Source organism: Lissotriton helveticus, chromosome 3_1, assembly GCF_964261635.1.
Source record: "Lissotriton helveticus chromosome 3_1, aLisHel1.1, whole genome shotgun sequence".
Classification (NCBI taxonomy): Eukaryota; Metazoa; Chordata; class Amphibia; order Caudata; family Salamandridae; genus Lissotriton; species Lissotriton helveticus.
This window is the reverse complement of record NC_136061.1, coordinates 35,438,621-35,464,423: the sequence shown is the minus strand read 5'-3', so window position 1 is coordinate 35,464,423 and position 25,803 is coordinate 35,438,621. Positions and strand designations below refer to the sequence as shown.

Sequence of the window (25,803 nt, the reverse complement as noted above, 5' to 3'; positions counted from 1 at the left end):
CTTCATTGGTAAGACCACTGAAAAATAGTGTACACTCCACTTCAGTGACACGTCAGAGTCAAACATCCTTTTCACGACGACTAATCAGACTTGATATCACATTGCACCAGTGATACATGTAGTAGACAATTTCCTCCTAAGCACAAACATGACCTACGCCTCCAGATCATTTAGACCTCTCAGCTGCTTTTGACACTAGTGATTATCTCACCCTAATTCAGACACTGACAACTGAAATGGGATTTGTCGTCAATGTTTTCGACTGATTCTCCTTTTTGTATGCTGCAGGCATGCCTCATATAGACCTTAGGCAACATCACTCCCAATGTGATGTGAATCCGCTGGCTCCTGTGGCATGCCTGCATCTTCTTCAAGACCAGCTGTCCGAAACTGCAAGCCCACTTCGAATGCCCTCCAGCCCCTTACTACCTGGATGACAAACATTCTTTGGCAGATTCCAGCACTCCTGCAGACAGCGCGGCCAGGACTTCACCAGAATGGAGACAAAGACATAAGGAAGAAACAGGCCTTTTCTAGCTATGCACCCAGGATCTGGAACAACAGACCTAACCATATGCTCCTCCGATTCAGGAAAGAGTTGAAGAATCATCTTTTCAAAGTGCATGTAATATCAAAACCTTAAAAGCTCCTCATTGTTAACTGATGAGTAGTCCAGCTGCCTAATATCTATAAATGATCGTAAACGTGGCTACCTGTTGCCCTTTGCTAGGTCTGCGCTTTACAAATATGCACCATACGTAGCAGTGGCAAATGCTAGCAAGAGCAGAGCTGATTTGAATATTTCCTTCACACACATTCACATTGGGGTAGAAACCTTTAGATGGATATCCATATTTAGATGAATATTAAATGTGTATGTTCGAATACAGCGGTGAGCACCAGCTATTCTTGGCTGGACAACTGGGAACAATTAAAAGGATGCAAATCTGAAAAATCAAATGTTTGAGAATCTGTTGTGCTCACACGATGTGGACAATAAACATTACAGCAGGTACAAGCAGGTGGTGTTTATAGTACTGTCAACCACATTGAGACCCTCATGGTGAGTAGGCGCCTTTACAAACCCTTGATTGATTAATTGATTGATTGACTGATTGATTGATTGACTGATTGAACAGCACCTGAGATGTGGGCGGAGAAGCCGGGACAGAGAACCTGCTACTAGGTGCGAGCAGGTGAGATGGGTGGAGGTCACTCCATCCTCTGAGGAGGGGGCAGCTGAATATGGGAAGGGAGCATATTAACAGGTTTAGGCACATGAAGTGGGTGGTGATCACATGAGGATGTCAATTGTGATCAGAAAACATGCAAACAGGCGCAGGAAGATAGGTTTTTGTGGGTCGATGCTCACCTGACGGAAGGTCGAAGCCACGGTTTCCTTGTGCATCCATCGCTTCACCCTGGGGTTCCACCGCCTCATCTTCACCCGTCTCCGAGTCTGGAGGTAAAGAAAGGAGGAAGGGGCAAAGTGAGAATAGCGTCGGGACCCTGGCATACACGTGTATGATTACGTTACAGACAAGCTGACATAACACTGCTGACAAGTACAATACTAGTAAAACACAAGGCAATCTGCAGTTATATTGAGTGCTCACTGCTGAAAGAAAGGGAGGTCGTACAACGAAGAACTCGTTTACAACTGAATTATGGGGGAACTGGTGCCGTCCTATTAAAGATATAACTTGGCAATTTTATGGACCCCCTACGAACCCTTATTTCGTTGCGATAAAAGCCAAGTGTGGGTCTCTGAGTCAAGGTGACCAAACCCACAAAGGGTCTTCCTAACTCCAGGCAAATAAATCCTCCTTACATCAACTCAAAAATGTATGTAAAATATCTTCAGTACACAAGTTCTCAGCGTGTTTAACATAATCAACAGTTCATTGAGTGGCACAGACCATGTTTTATAATTGCATCACATTTACACTGCCATCAAAGTTGAACTAATAACAAAAACTTCACCTGCCCAAAGCAGTGGGGTGAGACCAAGCCATAAAGCCACTGCACAAAGTGAAACAAATAGGGGAGAAGACGTAGCCTTACGGCTAGAAAGGTCGACCTCGAAGCTGGGTACGAGTCCCGGCAGCCACTGTGATCCTGTGATTCTGGGCAAATCATTTAATCTCTCCGTGCCCAAACAAAAATGAATGTCTTCTTCTGTAACGAAACTGGTGCTCATGTAAAGCGCTCTGATACCCGATGTCTCTCGTCTAGTTTGCGCTATATAAAAACAACATGCACTACAGCAATCTGAGCACTCCATCTTAATCCATCATAGTGTGATCGGTTACGTGACACATTCAAACTGCTGAAGCTATATCATGGGGATTGTATGTACTTTTGTTCAGCTCACAGGGATGCATGTCAAGCACAGCATCAATGAGACTGTGATCCATTGCTGGAGTTCGGAGAGACTCTGGCTGTCACATCATCTCCTTCATCAGATGACTCAGTCCAGGCAGGTACACACAGCCTTTGAAGTGTCCACTCACTCCATAAGGAAGCTTTGGAAAACAAGATTCTGTTCGTACTAGTAGAAGAGAAAATGCCCCCAAAATGGTGTTGCAGTCTAAAAGTAAAAGTACTTTCCTTCAGTAGCGAATCTTTCTGACAATATATACACCTGCATATTTCCCACCTGTTGCATTGTCACATGGGCCATGGGGGCATTGTCGTCTTGTCTAAGTTAGCATGAGCCTGCTGCAGATTGTCTGCTGCTTTGCACACGTGATTGCACACGTTTATTTTGTAACGGCCTCTTTTGCTGTTTTCACATGAGAACCTATTGCTGTGTCAAAACTGCAGGTTCCAGAGATGTAGTCGGTACATTGTGAGCAAGGCCGAAGAACAATGCCCCTGGTTATTCTGTTCTGGTCAGGCCCTAGCACCTATGCAAAATATACAGATACAGCTGTTGTTTGTGAATACGTACTTTGTTCTTATGAGAATACATGGATAGGTAGCACACACTTGAAGAGGGACCTTTCCAGGGAGAAGAGCAAGAAGAGCACCCATGATGTAGATCTACCATCAAAAGACTGAGGTACGGGGTCTGCAGATAACACCCAGAGATCTTCTGATATATCATCATTCTGCTTCTATACAAGGGGAGAGAGATTAGGCCATACTGTCTTTTTGTGACTGTTCCTCTCACGATTTACGGACTAATTGCTATGCTTACCATATTTGTGTTATGCATTTACCTGCTTATTGTGGCACGTATACTGCATATTAGAACACGTTAGTTATAATAAATATTTTAAATTGGTTCGTGTCTCTGTCAGATCTTATTGTGGACTAGCACAAGAGTGCAAGCAAGAGGGTCTGTCTTGTCACTGCGATTCCTGAGAGAGTCGGGAGTGTTGTGTTCTGGGGTGTCTAATGATTTGTTTATCTGTGAGTGAGTAGGAGGGCAAGTGAGACACTATAGCTATTTTCGTGGGTGAGGTGGATCCTTCAAAGTATTTTATTCTTGGGTTACATTTCCAGCGGTAGATGCGAATGATAATTTGTTTCACGCTTAAACGGCAGTGTATCGTCTTTATGCATTAATTGAAGTTCCGTTGACATTCTGGGAGCACACTATTTGGTTTAGTGGTGCCCTTCCTCACCCTGTCTCTTTTGTTCGAATGGGCCCCTTGTCGATGGGGCTACTTGGCCTGTTTTGGCTGGTTTTACACCACATCCCAATTATCCCAATGTTACTAACGTAGAGCTATGTCTACTATATACCCAATAGGTTCATCTTCCTAGACGAGTCATTCCGTTTATGGCTCGTGCACTTCAAGAACTCCGGCTGGAGCTGCTCCTCCGGCACCAGGTCAGGGCGGAGGAATTGTGATTAGTCCCGTCATGATTAATTCTGTGATGGGAAAACGTCCTCAGAACCATGAGGACTTGCCATTTTGGATTGCACAAAAAATTGAGCAGCTTGAGGCTGTATTTCCACATACCTTTCCTGTTGGAACACACAGGATCCTTACAATGATTTTGCTGAGCGGTCTGATTCCTCCTTTAGCGGACTGCACCACCTGGGGGATGGTGTTTGCTTCGGTATATACACTGTGCTTTGGCACCCCCTCCATGAGCGTTCTGCCGAGCATTCTAAAAAAGGTACAGGATGAACACGGAGCTGGTCCAGCCCTGGATTTGGGGGTGAAGCTAGTGGGTATGTTCCCTATTGTCTCCGATATGATTCTGGCCAGCATTAAAGGTGAAGCAGTTTGCTTGCAGGTGTGCCAACGCCGGGTGGCTGTGGCGGACACTGCTAGGGAGCGACAATTGCCGATTATTATAGCGGATGTGTATACATCTTTGGGTTGCAATAGCTTAGGGATTCAACCATTTACACAGACACAGAGTAAACCCCCTCCTGAGAAGGAGGGTCATGCGGGTTTCGTAAAGTCCCTAAGATGCAGGAATCACAGGCACAATACATTAGGTCAAACTGCAGTTTTTTTTACCATTTAAGACATAATATTAAGGATACCGGGAAATCTTATACAGGTCTAGTTCTAACAAACAAGGTACCCTTTGTTGTCTCTTCTGCAGTGTGACACTGGGACCCGACTTGCCACCGAAAGACTGTAGGTGTCAGATGTTGGTATTTTATACAGTGCTGCCACTGTTTGTGAAATGTGCATGGTGGCAGGGGACGAATGTCAACATACTATAGGCATCTGTGTGGATTGGACTCCCAGCCTCGTAAGGAGATAAAACAAGCATGGAATGTGCTCAACACTACCGAGAAGTGCTCAGATGTATTGGTACATAGAAACACTTGTGAAAATAGCACAAGTGAGAACTCATTTTTATATAATGTGTAGTTCCTCACCTAAAATTTCACAATAAACATTCGATGATAATTATGAAAATGCATTCTGAAGTTTCTATTTCCACAGGTATAAAAGACACTGGATACTTTCTTGACCTTCTGCATACCTGAATACTAGGATGGGTAATGTGTGAGTGTAGTATAAACAATAGAGAGTAACCCTTAAACCAAAATGGAACAGGGTAACTCACGATATTTAAACAGAAGTGTTCCCTTTGTGGTTCCTTATTTGTCTGTTCTCACAGTATGTTATTCAACCTAATCACTTACACTCCACGAACCAGTCTTTCCTATTCGGATCTCATACTCACCATGCTTCAACTTTTACTCAACCCACAGATATAAGTAGAACCACAAAAGGCGCTTAATTCAATCAAAATGTTCAGCCTCACAAATCCAAATGTACATTCTGTTTCATTTTAATAAAACAATTAAAACATCTATCTTTTGAGTTTATCAGTTGTAATATTTTCTCTTCAATTGATAACAACTCATCAACTGTCTGCAATTGGTTTACACATACTGAAATACTTTACAATACATAGTGCCAACATTCAACATGACAATAAACCTCTGTGGTTTTATGATTACTGTTTATGTATATGTTTTTATGGCTGTTCTGCTACAGAGATCCTGTACAGACTGGCTCTTTAGGGAATTCTGCTGCTTACTGAGAGCCCAAGAAGATGTGTTGTTTACCATGATGCAATATTTCAATTGGGGTGAATAGAGCATGGCGAACTGCATGCTTTCATGGGCTACTGCTTTTTTCACAAGTAGGAGGTTCCTTCTGGCCTCCTCTCCCGCCATGGTGATGTGTGGACCCAGGGAAACTGTCCAGCCCTCGAAGGTTAGGCCCTGTCTTTCACAGATCAGGTGCCTCTATACCTCTGAAATGTAAACGTCTGGCAATTAATTATAGGGTGTGGCCGGGCACCCACCCAGAGGGGGCCTAGAGGCAAGCCAACCATGGCTCTTTCACCAATAAGAAGAAGGGTGAAAGGATTGGCCACAAATTGTGACACCAACATTTTTTAAACATATTCTTCCAGTTTACCAATGTTTGATGATTGTAGAACACTTAATATAGTGATGTTGTTATGTTTCAGCCTTACTTCAGGTCTTTATTTTTAACAGCAATGTTTTAACATTTTGTTTTAAGCTTGTTTTCTACATCTTGGTTTGTTGTTCTGCCGCTGACATTCTTTGTCCTTACCTCTATATCTTTGAATGTCCATTTGAGGTTGAGCGTATCTATTTTATTATCTAGCGATGTAAGTCTTTGTTGCATGACTTTCCTTAAGAACTTGGGGCAGACTTATCAAAATATCATGCAACGCAGCGCAGCAAGAAATCCTGCTGATCTCTGTGGCGTGACAAGAAGAGGGCAGATATGCGCAGGATCACCCACGCTCCACCCATGGAAGGCCTCCCTGGGGCAGAGTATTGCAAGGAAGCAACTTAGGCCCAGATGTAGGTCGCCAATTACCGGTCGGTAACGGCCGATTTCGGCCGTTACCGACCGGTATTTGGGATTTGGCATGTAGGGGGCATTTTATTTACAGAATCGGTATATTTAACGATTCGGTAAATTTACAGAATTGGTAAAATACCGAATCGGTAAATATACCGATTCTGTAAGTCAAGATGTAGGTGGCACTGTAATCAGTGCCACAGGCCCTTACCGAATCGTTATTTACCATGGAATACTATTCCATGGTAAATAACGAATTCTAGTGTACATGCACATCTGTGCATGTACACCTGTGCCATGTGACACACAGACATGCCCTAAGGGCATGTCTGTGTGTCACATGGCACACAAGCCAGAAACAGGGGTGCAACAGGGTGTCAAAGTGACACCCTGTCCCCCTTGTAAATTCGGTAATTTTACCGATTCTGTAATTACCGAATCGGTATTTGCTATTGAATCCTATGGGCTTCAAGGCCCATAGGAATCAATGGCAAATACCGATTTGGTAATTACCGAATCGGTAATTACCGAATATTACCGATTCGGTATTTTTACCGAATATTTTACCTACATAGCAATTACTGAATTGTAAATACCGAATCGGTAAAATTCTGTAAAATTCGGTATTTACCATTCCGTAATTTGCTATTACCTACATCTGGACCTTAGAATGCCTTGTGTTATTCCAGATTTATAAAGTCACGCAGGGCCACACAAGGTGGTCTTGTGTGGCTTGGTAAATCTCATTCCAGGTATTGCGTGGCCCTGCGTCCCCTTGCGAACCGCAAGAAAGACACAAAATCTATGATAACATGTCCCTTCATGTCCAAATCATCCTGTTGCATCAAAGGACCTCTAGACCCACTATCCACGTCCAGAATTCTAGAGATTGCTTCTGGGTTCAGAGTGTAGTTTGGACTGTTTGTCTCGGTTTTACTCACGTTGGTGGACTCGGGGTCATTAATAGGGCTAACAATGATGAGAGGACAGCTACCCACTGTCTGGCTGTTTGAGAACTAATCAGCAGCAGTGTTTAATTTGAGCCGGTGGTTTCCAGTGCCCGGCCCCAGTACTTCACTGTCAGCACTGGCTCTAGTGACAGTCCACCACATGGTGGCACTGAGATGTGCACACCAACCATGTTCATTAAGTCAAAATGCATTGAAAATGAATAATATCAGCCTCTATGCCAGTATTATAGCTTTGTGTGGCCTGAAATAGTCTGAATTGTCACTCTTGTAGGAGTGCGATGGATAGGTGTTATACTGGTTCTGTCATTGGCAGTGGTGACATGGGCAATGTGTGGTGCAGGCTGCAGTGGCCTTCCAAGAAGGGCCCGCACTGGTCAGCAGCAAGATGTTCTCTCATTGCCTCAAAGGTTTATTAGTCTTGTGAACACTATAGAAGGTCTGTGGCAAGGTGGGATACAAAATCAAGGTGGCAGCAATAGAACTAAGCAGGTATCTCATTCTTCGAGGTGCCACTGCGTCTCTCCGTGGCTGCACGTCAATCAAACTCCAATCTCAGTTGTGCCGCCATTACAGGGTGGCGAATGCCTCGAAAACGTTATAAAAGGCAAGTATAGAAACACATGTAGCCTTACATAGACTTCTGTATACAGGCTTTGACCTCTAAAGCATACAGCGTCACAGTCAGTTGGGTCCCACACTAGTCAAGCCACACTCTTGCAGTATGTGTTGGCACCAGGGCTCTGCTCAATGTTGTCATGGGTGCCTCACTGAAAGGTCCCTGTCAGCTAATTTATTTTTTACCTGTGATTTTTTTGTGCCACTCATCCTCACGCCTTTCCATTTGTTATCTTGTTATAGCGCAGGCAGCAGTCTTCCCAGATCCAGGTCCATCCTAAGCTCAGGGCAGATCTCCCTCCCCTCCAAGCACCACTCGAGTGGGAAAGGCTCCAACCGCTGCCCCCAGTCCAGGTCTACCTAACAGCTTAAGGGTCCAAACTGAACTTTATCAGCACTTCCAGTTGCCACTACCTGCAGCTTGGTCCACTCCCTTTGGACCAAGAGTCACTCTCAGCACTGTCTTTTCACCTCCATCCAACTTCGCTTGTCGAGACGGGACCAGTGTTCCCGCAGTTCTTCTCCTGAAGAGGATCAGCCTCGGCTTTGGTGTACCCGCCTGCCACGCCCGAACACTGGACTGCCCCTGTTCTTTCCACTTCGTGGAACCCCACAGGACCAAACTAGTCATTGACCTACGCACCTTTTAGGTCGCCGCATCGATGCCTACTCATCCTCCCAGCTCCCCTGGAGCGCTTCTTCCAGATGGTTTGGAATTTTCACCGGCCACCGGGTTGGCTCGACCCACGCCCGCCCCTCTCCACTACTTCTCATCAGGAGTTCATGACCCAGCGAGGTTGGAACTATCACCCGCTATTTGACCACCATCCTACCACGCCAGTTCAGCCCTGAAGAAGGCACGGGAACACTCCCACATGTGATGAAACACGTGTCGGCTGGTTTCTCGCACATTTCCTCATTGATTAATCACACGTGAAACTACACATCTGGTGTGGATCTAATATCCTGTTTCGACCTTTATATCGTACTGAACCAATATTGACACTCATTACGTGTGCCCTGGACTGTGTTTTACTAACAAGCATTGGCATAGCCAATAGGTCTCGCCTTTTGGACCTTATAACTGTGTAGCCATACAGAACATTTTCCTGAGTGCTGTGCAAAAACAACTTCTGCCTTATTTGAGAAAAGTGTACACAGGATACATTAATTTAGAATTAGTTGGTATCAGCTACAGAAATAGTACTGCAACATTGGTCATCTGGACTCTGGCTTAAATAGGTAAACTAAAAAAAAACAGCAATAAATCACAGAATGCCTAAACTACTGGTGCAAACTTCAGCGGTTAGCAGCCAAGCACTCAAACAACTGTTAATAAACAAGGCAAACAAAAAACTCCTCTCAACAGTGGTCATCTACCATCTCAAAATTGGTATGCTTTAAAGGAGTTAGCGAATACTTTGTAACACGTTTAGCAAGAAACTGAACAGGGAAAATTGACGCGCTTTTTCTAGTCAGCAGGCAACTACAGTTGATACCCTTGATACAAGTTTCAGCCAACAGAGCCACATATGTAATAAACATAGATCATACTCATTCTATAAGCACATTTAATTCACAGTACTGCAAAATACATTATTGGCGTCTAAGACTTCAATATCCAGTCTCTCTGCCATGGGTGTAAAGGTCAAGAGCGTCATTTTATGGTTTGGGAAACACTTCCAAATAGTCAGCTGGTCATAATACTTCAGTCATCTGCTGGACAGACATGAGATTAAAAAAAAACTACTCAGCAATTTAACCACAGTTGCTTTTCAAAGAAAAATGCCTTTTCAGCATTAAACCTGTCAGCTCCACAAGAAGCAAGGATAAAAACAAGCCCATGACAAACATTTCAAAAAGAGATGCCACATGAATGTGAAGCAAATCGCAAACAAAACTGTACATCACCTAGGACTGCAAGTGAAGCATTGTGTTTGCAAAAATACAAAACAAGCATGGGCACTTACAAACCATTTCAAGAACGCTGTAAAGTGAAAAAAGTGGATATTTAACATCAGCCCTACAATAAAATGTAAGTTGGTGGGAGGACCATGTAAGCAGAATCAGCTTTAACATAGAGGAATTTTTAAGTCTAGTTTTTCACAGGGAGCACATCCATGCACAAAGTAGTTCCCTTCAGGGCCAAGGACTGCTAGACAATGTTTGCTTTTTGGGACCAAGAAATATTTTTGCTTTTTCCAATCTATAGGCAAGTCCCAACATATTCACACCTCATAGTTGGTTGCCAAACTTTTGTCTGTCAGTGCTTTTATTCTTATGTTTTTTTTTAGATTGTTATTGTTGCTCTCCATCATTAGGTTTGTGTAAAAAAAAAAAAGCACTGGCAAAGCCAACAATGTTGACAGCCAGTTATAAGGTGAGAACATGTTGGAGCTTGCCTATGTATTTTATTCGTTACATTTTCACTGAAAAGGGAGATGAAACAAAATTTGACTTTCTCCTTTCTCAAGAAAGGAAAACATATACATCCCCCTCAGATCAAAACATTAAGCACTTTGGAGACAGTGGCAAACCCCTTCCTTCGAATATAATTCCCAACCCGGTGCCACTAGCTCTGCAACCAATGGAGAATAACGGGTGCAAGCTAGTTGAAGTAAGATCTTCAGCAATTAGTACTAACGTAAATTCACTAATGCTCAGCATAATAAGAAACAACCGGACGAGAATGGTGCAATATCAGACTTCTGATCTTTTAAGCAGCAAGACGTCGACCATAGTCCCTCACTAGCAACTGCGAAATGTGAATTGGAGGCCATGATCCGGCAGCTGTGCTATGAGAAACAATCTTGACATCAAAGCCTATCTACCTGTAGAAAATAAGATGGCTGAAGATGCAGAGCCACAAGACTGTATGTGTGCAAAACATGAACCAAACATTTACACAGTACCCCTGAATTGTTATGCTCCGGTGGCACACGCCCTCTCTGTCCAAGCCACGTAGCTTCAATATTCACTCCCATCATTTTATGCTGCCTCACATGGCGTATGGCTCACAATGTTTTTGGATGTGGCTTGTTCAGGGTGCTTAAAGTGTGCCATTGGAATGCCGTAAATGTGGGCGCTATGTAATGCAAGGGAATTCAGAGTCAATAAAACTGACCAAGTAAAGAAGGGGTTAGGATAAGTGGCACATTAATAATGGGGACAGGATGTATGATTGCAGAGAGGTGGCGGCAAGCATGCATAGGACAATCAAAGGGACACAAAGACATATGGGGTCAACCTTTAGTGGCACAGAGCCTAGGGTCAGTCTGTAGGACACACGAATCTAGAGGGTAGGTCATCAGTTCTAGAGGCTATTGTGGTTACAGGTATGTTGGTGTGACAGTAGGCAAACAAGTGGCTCAAGTTCAATACACGGAAAGCCAGATAAAACAAACATTTGCAATGCAATAGGTCTCGCATTACTGAAAGTTTGAGATATTGGCGTTGCCAATTATAATACAATGCCAAAAGCTCAAGCTTTTACTAATGGGAGACCTATTGCATTGCAAATGAATCATTGATGCAATGAGCCTTGGGTCAAACGAAGGACAAAATGACGAAAAGGCAGCCAACCTGTGATGAGCAGTTGGGAGAGTGTAAGATGGGGAGAATGCACTGGTACCCGGATAGGTCCGGTTCACATATATAAAACTTCAAATAATTAAATAAGCCAATGAAAATGGTGGAAAAGGGATGTGCAATGCTACAGAAAGCATAAGAGGAAGGCTTTATGAAACCTAAGAGCGGCAACGTATCAATAAATGAATATCTTTCCGCATAGAAAGCCTGCAACTGCTCGAGCTTTGCTTCTATTGTCTTTGAATTAGTAGGAAGCATTCCCTTTGTTAACCCATGCGCTGCATGAGTTGGCACATTTTTTATTATGCTTGCGTAGGCTGGCAGAGTAGGACATTTGGGCTAAAGTTTTCAGAATATACTGAAGTATGTGACTCATAAGGAACAAAAACCTACTACCGCACCTTCATTCCATTACCATTTCCTGACCCATAGTGTCTCTGGATGGGACACTGGGCAGCGTCACCCTTTACGATCCCCACCAGTAAGGGCCAGAGTGAAGAGCACCAGGAACTGTGTAACTGGGCAGGGCAGAATCCTGCAAGCAGGTGGGACGAGCAGGGGAGGCTTGGAAAAGAGCCAGACCAACAGGAAACTTTCTAGCTGGCGGGAGTGGCGAGTAGGCATGTGCATGGCTTCACTGTTTGTTGTGATGACCCAGGGGTTCAATTTACCAGGATTTCAGTCGTGAGCTCAGCTGTGGTGTCAGCCTACCTTAAAAGAACAAACATCTATTTCGCAGCGCTTAACAGCGCTGAGAAACTGTGGGTGAACTTGGGTTAACGTGCGCGTTTACAAATACATGTTATGCTACCTTTATTTGTTCGCTGTTTTGCACAGGGCGAACCTCACACCCTGAATCCATCCAGTGGCCTTTAAAACACTTAACCTCAGCCTCACAATTTATCAGGCAGGCAACAAATCGCGGGCCCTACCTCACAATTTCAACGCTGCTTCCCTTCACTATCTCTCGAATATGGACATATATTTAATAGTTTAGTCTATTAAAGAGAAATGTGGAACTGAGTGTGAAGTAATCTTTCACCTTGTATTTTTGTCTCTCTCTGCTTTATACTCACTTTCTTGTCCCCCTTTCTTTTACTTTCCCTTGATTCGTTCCTCTCAGCTGAGTAGAACGTTATGGAATGTGACAGTTGGATGACGTAGTGGCTTTTCTGTAGGGCACTAGAGGGAGGTGTTCCTGAGAGACTGAGTAAAGACGAATCGTTTACTTTAGAGTCATCTACATTTACTTACACTGGCATGTTATTTATGGAGCCCATCGGCAAAACTTGCTTTATAAAATCAAGGGTGTTGCCTTATACAGAAGATAAAACTGAGGGCCGGGAATCAAAAGTAGTGGTGCACGTGCACCACAGAGGAGCGTGGGGAGGGAGCGCGGCAGCGATGAGAACTCGCGCTGCTGCACGTGCTGGCCACCAACGGGAATGGGCGTTGCAAAGGCGGGACATGCGCCTGCTTTTGCCCAATCGCGTGTCTTTTTTTTAAAAAAACACGCAGAAGCAAATGGCAGGCGGTGTAAGCCTGCTCACACGCACGAGCGTGTGAGCAGCTTTCAGAAACCCCTTACAAGAGGTCTTGCGCTGCAACGCTAGGCGCGAGACCTAAAAGCAGCACAGTCAAACAGGGTGGCTCATGTATTCTTATTATGCATTGATATAAGCAGTTAAGGTGACAACGTATCCACTACTTACATGGACTGCCTGTAAATCCAACCCAGCAATACTTCTCCGTTATTGAGTGCTTTAGGAAACACATGCGTCTGCCAATTCCAGTACTTCCGGGTAGTATAACAACCAATCCTTTGGCTGAATTCATTCTGGTAGTCATCTGGGAGTGGGTGGGACTGTAATGCGTAAGGTGACCTACGATTAGAACATGTCTCCTCTTTAACCAATCCTAGTACTTGCACAGAAGTTCAGCATGCTGATTGGCTGCTTAGTCTACACATGTTACTGCTGTGGTAAAACACTGTATGAGCTTTCTGTGATGAATACATCAGTTACGGAACTGGTAACCAAGGCTCTCTCACTCACAAAGTCTTGCCTTACTTTGAGATGGCTACAGCTTGTAAAGCGGAATCATTCACCAGCAGTCTAGTGTCAGTTCTGAAGTTGTTCTTACAAAAAACGCAAGAGCAGTACGTGCTAAGCTTGACGTCAATGTACTTTCTTTGGTCTGGCGGAAGTATGTTTCCCTCCCATGGGCCTGGTGCTCCCAGAGTCTGAGGCCCGAAAGCGAACAATCCTGGAGGAGCAAAGGAGGCATGATGGTTTGGGGTGGAGCCATGAACATGACTTAGCTGAAGAGCTGAGAGACAGCAAAGTAACAAAATTCGACTAGCATCGCTCTGAGGCATGGAAACAAAACATGAACACTTATGGGAAGTGCTTAATCCATTTTAGAACAAGCAATGCCGCGCGGCCATGAAAGTGACAGAGCCGCGCGGCTGTGAAAGTGAAAGTAATGGGGAGCGATGCGGAGGAAGAGATAAGAAAGGAAGATGGCGGCTGCACAAGTGTACGTGCACGCCCGCGAAAGTGAAAATAATGGGGAGCAATGCGGAGGAAGAGATAAGAAAGGGAGATATCGGCTGCGCGCGCGCACGCAAGCTTGAGGCCAGCAAAAGCTTGTGGGTAGCACTTTGAAAACCCACTTACTAAATGTCTCATAGAGCATCACATGCTCTGGCACTGGCTCAGCGAGACCTAAAAACAAAACTCACTGAAGTGAAAGAAAAATACAGGGAGAATAGCTCTGGATCTACATTGATGGTGCACATAAAAGGGAGCTGATGGTGCACTGGGGTAGGCTGATAATACAGTGCCATGGCTTCGTGCACTGTGATGGAACAGGAACGCTATGGAAAAATTTCAGATCCAATCTTGTGTCTGAGAATATTCATCAACATCTAAAGCGCATTTCCACTTCGTTTCAATGGCAGTTCCTTATACATATGCATGTGACTTCTGGGTGGTATCGACCACAGACCGCAGCATTCTAGGCCTCCGTAAGACTAACTGAATGCTGTCGGTGAACGCTTCTCTTCCCCCTTCCTTACTAATAACTAATGGAGGATAATGAAAAAAATACATTGTATTTTCTTATGCAAATAGCGTATCAAGCACTTGCTGCCCGCAGTCCTCACCAGATCCACACGTATCAATATTCTGCTATTGCACCTTCCTGTCAACCCTATTATTATCAGGAGATTTTTTGTATCCCTTCTGTGAACTAGGAAAAGCAATACCTTGCACGAACAAAAGTCTCTCTAAACCGTTGCTACTTATACAGGCTCACAAAGCACTTACTTGTTTTACTAACTGTCGTTGTAAAGCAAACAGGTAACTCATTCTAGAATTGGAATTACTGCTTAGAAGTGTGGAGGTTAATACTGAGACGTAGGATGATTTTTTGCATGTATGCCAGACACTTGTTCTTCCCTGCATGCACACCCAATGCAACAATACAATTTAGCTTAACAAATTGTTCAGAAATGTACCAGAAGGTAAAGAAAAAGCTCATATTATTTCTACAAAGAAAAATAGACAAACGTCCACTTTATACCCCATTACATAAGATCCTTAGAGTGCACAGCTTGCCCAAATCCAAGCCACCTATTTCAGCCTGCCAAGTACCACGCATCTGGCGTTAGACTAACGCATTTAAGTGAGGTGATTCGCATCACTGCACTGAAATGCGAAATCACGCACAACAGGTATTGCGTCTCCTAGGGTACCAGTGCTGCTAAACAATGCTGGTGTAATATTATTTCCATCGGGTCGCCGTCTGTTTTCTGGTGCCTCCCTGTCTCCTAAACACGATGCGAGAATTTTTTTTATGCAGTACAGCAGCCTGTGTGGTAGTCCTGTAATGAATGTCCCTTTTCTATGCCCAAAACATTTTGCCGTATTTCCATAGTATGCTATAAAGTTAGGTCTTGAGAGGATTTGTTGAAGGCGCGCCACATGCACCGGCAGCCCTACGATGTCAGCTGCTTCGAGTGCGACATATGCAAGGAGTGGTTCCTGACGGGAGCTAGAGGTTTGAGAAGGCCACAGGCGCTCTGGAGTGGGTGATGTGACCCGGGAAAGCCTCCGCCTCCCTGCGGGGAGCAATGTGCAAAAACTGCCGCTCTGCATGGAGGAGCCGGGATCTAAGATTCCAACACGATGACACCACAGTGCTGAAGTGCCCACTTTCATTGCTGTTTTGTTGTTAGGGGAACGGAAATAACGATGAGTAAGTATTAAACAAATAACATGCAGGAATCTGTTTCCAGGCTAATTCATACTTGTTTTCTTCAAAACTTTCACATGGAAGTAATAGCTACTTTCAGCAGCAGACATACCGGAATGAAAAATAAAAACGTCAATTGTGAAGGTCCCGTAACTCCTGTGACCTAGGTGTATTGGCAACTCTTACCTGAATGAGAGCGTTGATTTCTTCAGATGCAAGATAGATATATAGCTGCACTGATTTGAGGTGTTACATTGAGTAACTACTAAATGAGTGACAACGGTTTCCGAAAGTGTTACTGTACCAAGGTGACATTGTATTGATACCGCACAATACACTCTCGGAGTGCATACACATAACATCCCTCCCCTTACTGCCATTAATTATTGCTCCTCTGAGGGTTAGTGCCTCCAGTCATCTCTCGTAGTTCCACCTGTTACTGTGGTCAGTCACCTCGCAGCCATCCAACGCCTGTTGGCCCTCCCGCGGTCCACAATGCTCCTCTTTTGACTAGAGTCCATCGAGAGGCACGCTCTAACAGTCTATATTGCCTCATCTAGTCTCTCAAGTTTGGGCCTCTGCCTGCTGGTCGCAGGACTGAGAGGCCCAATTTACACACACACACAGAAGAGGCCTCAGGTCCCCTCCGTCCAGCAGGTGTTGTATTAATGCACCTACAGACCTTGCTCCGCAGACTAACTGACTGTGCCGAGGGTCTAGGTGCCTACCATGGCGCAGGGAGCTGTGGCCTAACTCTAGTCTGGGAGCATCAGAGGCACCACTGCACATACTGCTTAACACCTTCAATGCTATAGCAATTCCCCCCTGGTGCTGAACTCTGCAGATCCCCATTGAGCATGACGAGCTCAGCTCGTCATGAGCACACGAGCAGTGTACTGCATGACGAGCTGAGCTCGTCATGAGCATGGAAGGGGTTAAGGATCGGATCTCCCCTCCTCACACTACTGGCTAAATGGAGGAAACACTTCAGCCCAGGGCAGTCTAGAACACATAGTCCGAAAACATGTTAGATCCCAGTTGCACCCTACCTCAGACAGAAGATCTCTGAGGAGGCACTAAAGGGTAGGTCACTGGGTCTTACTGAGATTTTAGCATCCCAGAAATGGACTGATTACTCATAGTTGAAAGCAGCTCTTTTTGGAAGGTTTAATCTGACCAGATTAGCATTTAAAAAAAACTTTGCATTTCTACACAGAGTAAGCAGACATTATGGGAGGCCTGGTTGGACCTTGAATGAAGTGCCACATTTCCTATGTATTTATTTTGTAGAGTTACATTAACATGTAACTGATGGGAAATTTCTTGGCGCTTGCACGTTTGCAAATACACCTTGCAGGCTGTTCACCATGAGGGTGCAGAGCAATACAAGTCAATTAGAGCACCTTTTCACACTGATTCACTCATAGATGCCAAGGTTTCAGATTGGTAAATGTGATGTTTTCATCCTTTAACTGTAATAATGAGTGACATTCACACAGTTTGACTCTGCTCAGTTTTCAGCAGCCTGCTGTTAGAGCATTTTAGTTCAGTGACTTTCTTAGAGTTTCTAGTAGCTCAAATGGGCGTAATTTCTAATATTTATGTTTCCCTCCTCTTCATTGCTTGATTTTGCTCACGAGAAAGGGTCACTCATGGTCATTGAGATGTCACTCATAATTACACTGAAATTATGAAAATGTCACCCATCACAATCTGAAACGTTGGCAGCTATGCTAAGTCTACCACACAGCACATTTGAACATCTCAGAATTCCATGCCACACAATTCAACTATAAATAATTTAACCCTACAACATTCCATACCACATAATTACAATCCTAAAATTTTAAAAAACACATATTTCCACTTCACTCCATACCACATAATTCCTCATCACAAATAATAACATTCCACATAACTTAATAACACTCCAACCACATAATTATACTCCACACAACACAATTAAACTACACATAATTCCACTTCAACCTATATAATTATACTTGACACAACATATTTACACTCCACTCCAAAACACATAATTACCCTCCACAAAATACAACTCTGCAACATGCTGCATAATTCCACTCCGCACAATTATACACTACACCATACCACATAATTCCACACGTCACACACGTCACACAATTCCACAATTCATGCACACACAATTCATCACACAACATAATTACACTCCACATAATACCACTCAGCACCACATAATTTACCTCTACATAATTATGCTCTACTCCATATTGTATAAATACACTCCACATAAATCCAGTCTATGCCACGTAGCAACATTCCACATAACTACACTTTACACCATGCCTCATAATACCACTCAACATACTTTTCTCTCAACAGCGCACACTTCCAGGTCACACAAATTCAACTCAACACATTTCCATTCCACACCACATAATTCAACAACAAACTACATAATTCAAACCAACAACACAATTACACAACACACCACATACATCCAATCTACACCACACATTTCCACATCATGCTACAAAATTTAACAGCACACCACATAAGTAAACTCCACTACATACCACTCCACAACACAAAATACCATTCTGGATAATATCTCTCCAAAACACACAATACCACTCCATGACACACAATCCCTCTCCACATAATTCCAGTACACTCAACACCACACAATTACTATCCACATAATTACACTGCACACTATGCCACATTATTTCACTACACAGATACAATCCACACAACACAATTCCACAACTAACAATTCCAATCCAAACCATATATGACTTGCATATATGCAAATGCAAATATTGCAAAACCATATATTGCAAATGCTTGTTTACCTTCCAATGCAGCCCAGAAGATCCTGTTCCTGGAGCTACAATCCTTCTCCTGCCCCTGTCATCTCTGTGCTGCCTCCGCCCTTCTCAGAGGATGTGCCCTGTGTGGAGAATGCTCTCTCTGGGGCCCCCACCCCCATCCCTTTTCTGGGCCTGTCTCTGGCTCCGAATCACGGAGTGAGAAACAAACGTGTTCAACCGCCAAACGCTGAATTAGCTTCCTGCTATATATGAAAAAACTGACTGCTTTTGAAATAATAAGAAATCCTTCGTCAGATGAATTATAAATCGAAAACAAAGAATTGAGAGTGCCGTAACTCGTTGTGCTATCTGACTGAAGAGTCTGCCGTCGTTCAAGACTGGCAACCACTTTGCAGAAACATAATTCAATAGCAACGAATTCACTTTGACAACACACAGTTTCCAAAGAAAAGACTAATTAAGCCCTGATGAGAGTTTGGCAAATCATAGAGCCAGAACTCGAAACGCGTCGGCTAAGTGGGATTAAACTCCTTGTTAAATCTTTGATACACTTAGAGTGTTTGGATTAATTGCTCTCTAGGTGTATAAAGTGTTGTTGAGTTGTCTGATTAGATCAACAACTCTATGATATCGAGTATATGTATATATAAACTGTTTACAAATATATGTATATATAAACTGTTTCTTTGACTTGTTGAATGTTATGTAATGTATTTATGTATTGAACTTTATCGTGTGTTTAAATGTATTGTAAATAGATGTAGTGATTCATGTATAGTATGATATAATTTGGTTATTTTTTCATTTTTGTGTATCAATGTGACATTTTGTGTGGTAGATAATGTGTTCTTGTCTTGGTTAAAAATATCCCTTTCTACAAAATAACAAAAAATAAAGAAGCAAGAATTATTGCAGAGATAAACATAATAATTTTTGTTTATCTCTTTCTTAGATCAGAAATTTGATCAGAACTAATGGAGGTGTGGGTAAATTTTTCGTATTCTTCATATCCTGAATACAGCATGTCTCGCTGAGACAGCGCAAGCACTGCCTAGGCGAGACCGAAAACTGAAGAGGTAGGGACTCTACCACACACAATTAAAGCCTTGACATTGCTGGTGGTGCCTTGCACAGCCTTGTGTATAAAGGAATTTATCTGAAAATTCTAAAAATTTGCCCTTGATTAATCTTTCAAATCCATAGGAAACACAACTTAGAAGACTTAAACAAACACTACTTATTCCACTGGTAAAGAAAGAGAGACCATACCCTAAGTTCCAAGTCTATTACAGTCCAAATCGGATCCTTCAAATCCAAATAAATTCCTGAACTAACTTGAGACAAAATCCTACACTTACTACCATTTTGGTATTCACAGAAGGCACCTACTCATTTTGGTATTCACAGAAGGCACTTACTCATTTTGGTATTCACAGAAGTTAGGAGTCCTAACTTTAGGACTCCTAAATGCCTTCTGTGAATACCAAAAGTCTTAAAGTTAGGATTTTTCTCAGTTTATGAGTAGTAAAGTTAGGACTCCTAACTTTAGGACTCCTAAACTGAGAAAAATCCTAACTTTCGGTATTCACAGAAAGCATTTAGGAGTCCCAAAGTTAGGAGTCCTAACTTTAATACTCCTAAACTGAGAAAAATCCTACCTTTAAGACTTTCGGTATTCACAGAAGGCATTTAGGAGTCCTAAAGTTAAGAGTGCTAACGTTATGACTCCTAAACTGAGAAAAATCCTAACTTTAAGACTTTCGGTATTCACAGAAGGCATTTAGGCGTCCAAAAATTAGGACTCCTAACTTCTGTGAATACCAAAATGAGTAAGTGCCTTCTGTGAATACCAAAATGAGGACGTGCCTTCTGTGAATACCAAAATTCTAGTAAGTTTAGGATTTTGTCTTAAGTTAGTTCTGTGAATCGGGCCCCAAAAGAGGTATGTAGCATGAAAACTTCAGGAAAATGCGGAACAACAAAAGCTATTCCTTGCCAACTGAACTGTTGTCAGACCCATGAGCAGTAGGAAGACTGCAATAGTTGGAATTAGGGAAGACTAGGCCCAAGTGAGCGTTCTTGATCTATGTGCAGCATGTGGCAAAGTTAACCACTATATTCAACTAAATTAGGTTAAAAATGTGAGCTACAATTATAGCTATCTATCAACAAAGAACAAAGGGACCCTTATAGTCGAAAGGGACCAAGGGTAGTAGTAATTTATCAGAGACAGCGGCCCCTTTTAAAAGGAGTACAGACATGTAACCACAAAACTCCAATCAGGATTGGGTCTAAATGTGTTCAATGAAAACATTTTAAAGATTTACTATCAAGAATTAAAGCATAAATCTTACAAAAAAACATAAAGTGAGCAGGACGTGACGGGGTATCTGGAAATCAACAGATTTCCTTACCTCAGGCATAAAACTTAAAAGTGACTTGGTGTTAAGAATAGGTAGGAACAACAGTCACGATAACAAAGACATCTTGTGCTCCGCATAAATCACTAATACAGGTAGGAGTTAAGATGTGGTTGTCGACGACGTTTCGATCCCCAACAACGGTTATGTGATAATCATCAGGACTAAGCAATCAAAAGATGCCTGAGAAGTTGCTGAGAATGGGGAGAATTAAAGGCAGGGAATAGTGTCCCAGCCACGACAGAGGAAACACTGTCTCCTAAATTGGCCAAGCTCGGTGAGTCACGAGACGAGGAGCATGGGCCCGTCCAGGGTGGCTGGTGCAGACGTACCAGGGGTACGAGTGTGCCAGGCACAAATTGGCAGGAGAGCACTGTATAGGCACCACAGGAATCCTGCTGGGAACGGGGAGATGTAGATGAGGTGAAGTAGCAACTAAGGTAAGGTTAGCTGGTAATGAAATACAGCGAGGCTTCACCTTAGGACTCGTGGTAGGAACGGGGTACTGTAGAGGATGTTGCTGCAACTAAGGTCCAGCAGGGTAGTAACGATACTAAGCGAGGGGGGCCTGCAATGTGGTCTCCGAGTGAAGGGGATAAAAGAAGATGTCAGGAGCAGCAGGGCTCCAGGAATCATGGTTCAACGTCCACCTCTATTGGTGGCTGTATTTCGTTACCACTTTACCTGACCTTAGTTGCTACTCCACCTCATCTACATCACCCTGTTCTCACCATGATTCCCGTGGTGCTGATATTGTGCACTCCTGCTAATTTGTGCCCGGCACCCTCGTACCCCTGGTATGTCTGCAACCAGCCACATTGGACGGGCCCATGCTCCTCGCCTCGTGACTCACCGAGTTTGCCCAATTGGCTAATTTAGGAAACGCTGTTTCCTCTGTCATGGCTGGGACACTATTCCCTGCCTTCAATTCTCCCCATTCTCAGAAACTTCTCAGGCATCTTTTGATTGTTTAGTCCTGATGATGATCCCATAACCGTTGTTGGGGATCGAAACGTCATCGACAACCACATCTTAACTTCTACCTGTATTTGTGATTTATGTGGAGCACAAGATGCCTTTGTTATCGTGACTGTTGTAAGTTTGATGCCTGAGGTAAGGAAATCTGTTGATTTCCAAATACCCATCATGTCCAGCTCATTTTATGATTTTCTGTAATATTTATGCTTTAATTCTTGATAATAATTCTTTAACAGTTTTTTCATTGAACACATTTTGACCCAATCCTGATTGTAGTATTGTGGTTACATGTCTTTACTCCTTTTGAAAGGGACCGCTGTCACTGATAACTTACAATTATAGCTATGGCACAGGACAGAATGAATGAGTTACTTATCTTCGGTAATTATGTATCTGGTAGAGACACAGTCTAGCCGCAGAATCCTTAACTTAGAATATCCCTCAGGCGTCAGTCCTGATCCGGAAAATCTTCAGCAGCACTTCTGCGCACCGGGAGACCGCGCCGCATGGCTCTGCCCTGACATCGACCACAGATGTGACATCATGGAACCATATAAGTACCTCTCGGCACACTGATGTCAGTTTTCTACTGTGAAACTTGTTCACACCACAACGCGGGCGGAGCAGGCGCAAAAACTAAGGGCCAGATGTAGGTCGGCAAATACCGGTCGATAACGGCCGATTTCGGCCGTTACCGACCGGTATTTGCAAATGGAGATGTAGGGGCCTTCAAATTTACCGATTCGGTAAATTTACCGATTCAGTAAAATACCGAATCTGTAAATTTACCGAATTGGTAAAGCCAGATGTAAGTGTCACTTTAAACAGTGCCACAGGCCCTTACCGATTTGTTATTTACCACCAAATACTATTTGGTGGTAAATAACGAATACCTGTGTACATGCACATCTGTGCATGGTGCACAGACATAATATCGACTCCAAAATATCGTTTGGACAGAATATCGAGTTTAAAATATCGTTTGGACAAAATATCGACAGGACAGAATATAGACAGCCAAAATATCGTTTTTAAGGTAAGTGAAGTAATATCGACTGTAAATAATATAGAAAGTGAAAATATGTAAGTATATAATATAGATAGTAAAAAAAATTGTTTTTATTTTTAGGGTTCAGGGTCAGTTTTGGGTTTTTGGGTAAAGGGGTATTTTTAGGGTTCAGGGTCAGTTTTCAGTTTTTGGGTAAAGGGGTATTTTTAGGGTTCAGGGTCAGTTTTCAGTTTTTGGGTAAAGGGGTATTTTTAGGGTTCAGGGTCAGTTTTGGGTTTTTGGGTAAAGGGGTATTTTTAGGGTTCAGGGTCAGTTTTCAGTTTTTGGGTAAAGGGGTATTTTTAGGGTTCAGGGTCAGTTTTGGGTTTTTGGGTAAAGGGGTATTTTTAGGGTTCAGGGTCAGTTTTCAGTTTTTGGGTATTATTTTATTATATTTTGTTACTATATATACATGTTTTAATAAATATGAAATAAAAAAATATTTATTTAACTTTCATTAATTATTTAATTATTATAAGTTAATTTAAGTAATTTTAAGTATATTTTAGTAATTAATTATTAATATTAATTTAATTTAACACTGTTTTTAGTAAATACAATATTTTTTACAACTATATTTTTGTAAACGATATTTTTAACTCGATATTTTTGTACTTACCTGTTTGTAGATAGAAACTCGATATTTTGTCTCTCGATATTTTGTCAACGATATTTTTGATGGTCGATATTCTGTCCCTCGATATTATTTCAGTGATCCCTGTGCATGTACACCTGTGCCATGTGGCACACATACATGCCCTAAGGGCATGTATGTGTGTTACATGGCAAACAAGACAAAATCAGGGGTGCAACAGGGTGTCAAAGTGACACCCTGTTCCCCTTGACAATTCGGTATTTTTACAGAATTGGAATTACCGATTCGGTAATTGACATTGATTCCTATGGGCCTCAAGGCCCATAGGAATCAATGGCAAATACCGAATCGGTAAATACCGATTCGGTAATTACCGAATCCTACCGATTCGGTAAAAAATACCGAATTTTTAGCTACATCTCATTTACCAAATCTAGAGTACCGAATCGGTAAAATTCGGTATTCTAGAATCGGTAAATGAGGATTACCTACATCGGGTCCTAAGAGAGTGTGGGAACATTGTGAGAAAAAAGAGTGAAATTCTTAGAAGCAGCGACAATAAGGAGAAGAATGACATGAACAACAGAATGCATGTCATAGAAAAAAAGACTTCAAAGTGTAAGGAACTGAAGGGAGAGTGCAGAGCACGCGCACCTAGAATCAAAACCAAATAAGCGAAGAACCATACCCTCCCATGAGACAAGCAGCTAGTGAAATGAATGTAATGAGAAATATCAAGCACAACAAGACGATTGTTAAGGTAAGGGACCATAGCGCTGTAACAACATGTCAACGGACCACACTTCTGCAACAGAAAAACGTGCAACCGCACATCCTCAGCATAAATATTTGGCTGCTGCATAGTAAGAAGACTACCACTCATGGAGAAAGGCAGCGTGGAAGGAGGAGGGGGGGCAGAAACATGACCAAGCACCACCCTGGAAGGGAACATGGTGCAGGAGTGTGGATAGAAATGGGGTGGAACCACCACCCCATGACAGGACCGGGTGGAGAATCCACAGAATCCACAATACAGAATAGGACATCTGGACCTGGAACAGATGTGAAGAAGGGTAACACGGTAGAAGACAGAGACCACTGGCAGGCAACCCAGTTTGTTCGAACCCAACGTGAAAAGTCCTCGCAGAGCGGGCGTTAAGGAATATACGGCTAGACTGTGTCTCTACCAGATACGTCGTTACCAAAGGTAAGTAACTCGTTCATCTGATAGAGACATCTAGCCGCAGATGCCTTAACTTAGAATAGATACCAAAGCTATACCCCATAAGAGGAGAGTCTGCGACTGAAACCCACCAAGTTCCAAATATGAACCAATCTGTCAAAAAACAGGTGGGGGCAGCAAATGCCAGCTGACATTAAGCTCTGTAAAAGGAGCAGTAACAAGGGAAGGCAATAGCACTATAGTCCATCAGAGGATGGTACAAGACTTCTTTGGTCCAGGAAGAGATGACAGGAAGTCACCAAAACCAGAATGGCCGTGCACAATGGAAGAAAGTCCACAAACTTGTGGAACAAGAAGCAGAAGTCAAGGTGAGCACAGGGTCTCATGGATCTGCAAAAAATAAAGTCCCAGAGAATGGACAAAACAGCATGACATAGTCAGAGTGAACAAACTGAGCATGCAGAACAGTGGATGCTAAGAATGCCATGTAGAGGGACAGATGTCACTATGTATAGATATACAGGAACAAGACTACCCGGAGAGACATGAATGTAGATGCCAGGGATATACATGAGCAGACAGTGTGGTCCGCAAGATCCACACCACACATATGCAAAGGCCCAATGAAAGATCGCAACAAAAGCACATATGCGCTGGCAGAAGGACACAGACGCAGCACCAGGTTGTCAACTGGACAACCATACCCGGAGGTTGAAGAGTAAAACGGCAGAAGCTGTGGACACACAGAAGGCCCGCTTTCAGAGAGAGAGTCAGAAGGAGAGAGAGAGAGACTGAATCTGGGGCTAAAAAAACAGATACCGCAACAAGGAAAAACCCTGTATGACTGCCATCTCTCGTTGTGTCTATATCTCAGAACATAGATATATATATATAGATATATAAATGTGTGTTTTTATGGGGGGTTTTGGTGAAAAAATTAAAGACTAGGGGAACTCGAAGAGCATGCCCAAGACAAATATAGGAACCAGCACAGATGGTA

The 25,803-nt window shown here is 43.0% G+C and overlaps 1 protein-coding gene across 4 annotated transcripts in view; it reads right to left on the bottom strand.

Moving 5' to 3' along the window:
- Window positions 1–25,803, bottom strand: part of SPEG (striated muscle enriched protein kinase) — a 1,484,310-nt gene that overhangs the window by 1,062,053 nt on the left and 396,454 nt on the right. For all 4 annotated transcript variants that reach the window (XM_078679189.1, XM_078679190.1, XM_078679187.1 and 1 more), the window contains exon 2: window positions 1,373–1,459. In XM_078679189.1, coding sequence (XP_078535315.1) covers window positions 1,373–1,412 — 40 coding nt within the window. In that variant the 5' untranslated portion in view covers window positions 1,413–1,459. The remainder of the gene's footprint in view (window positions 1–1,372; window positions 1,460–25,803) is intronic.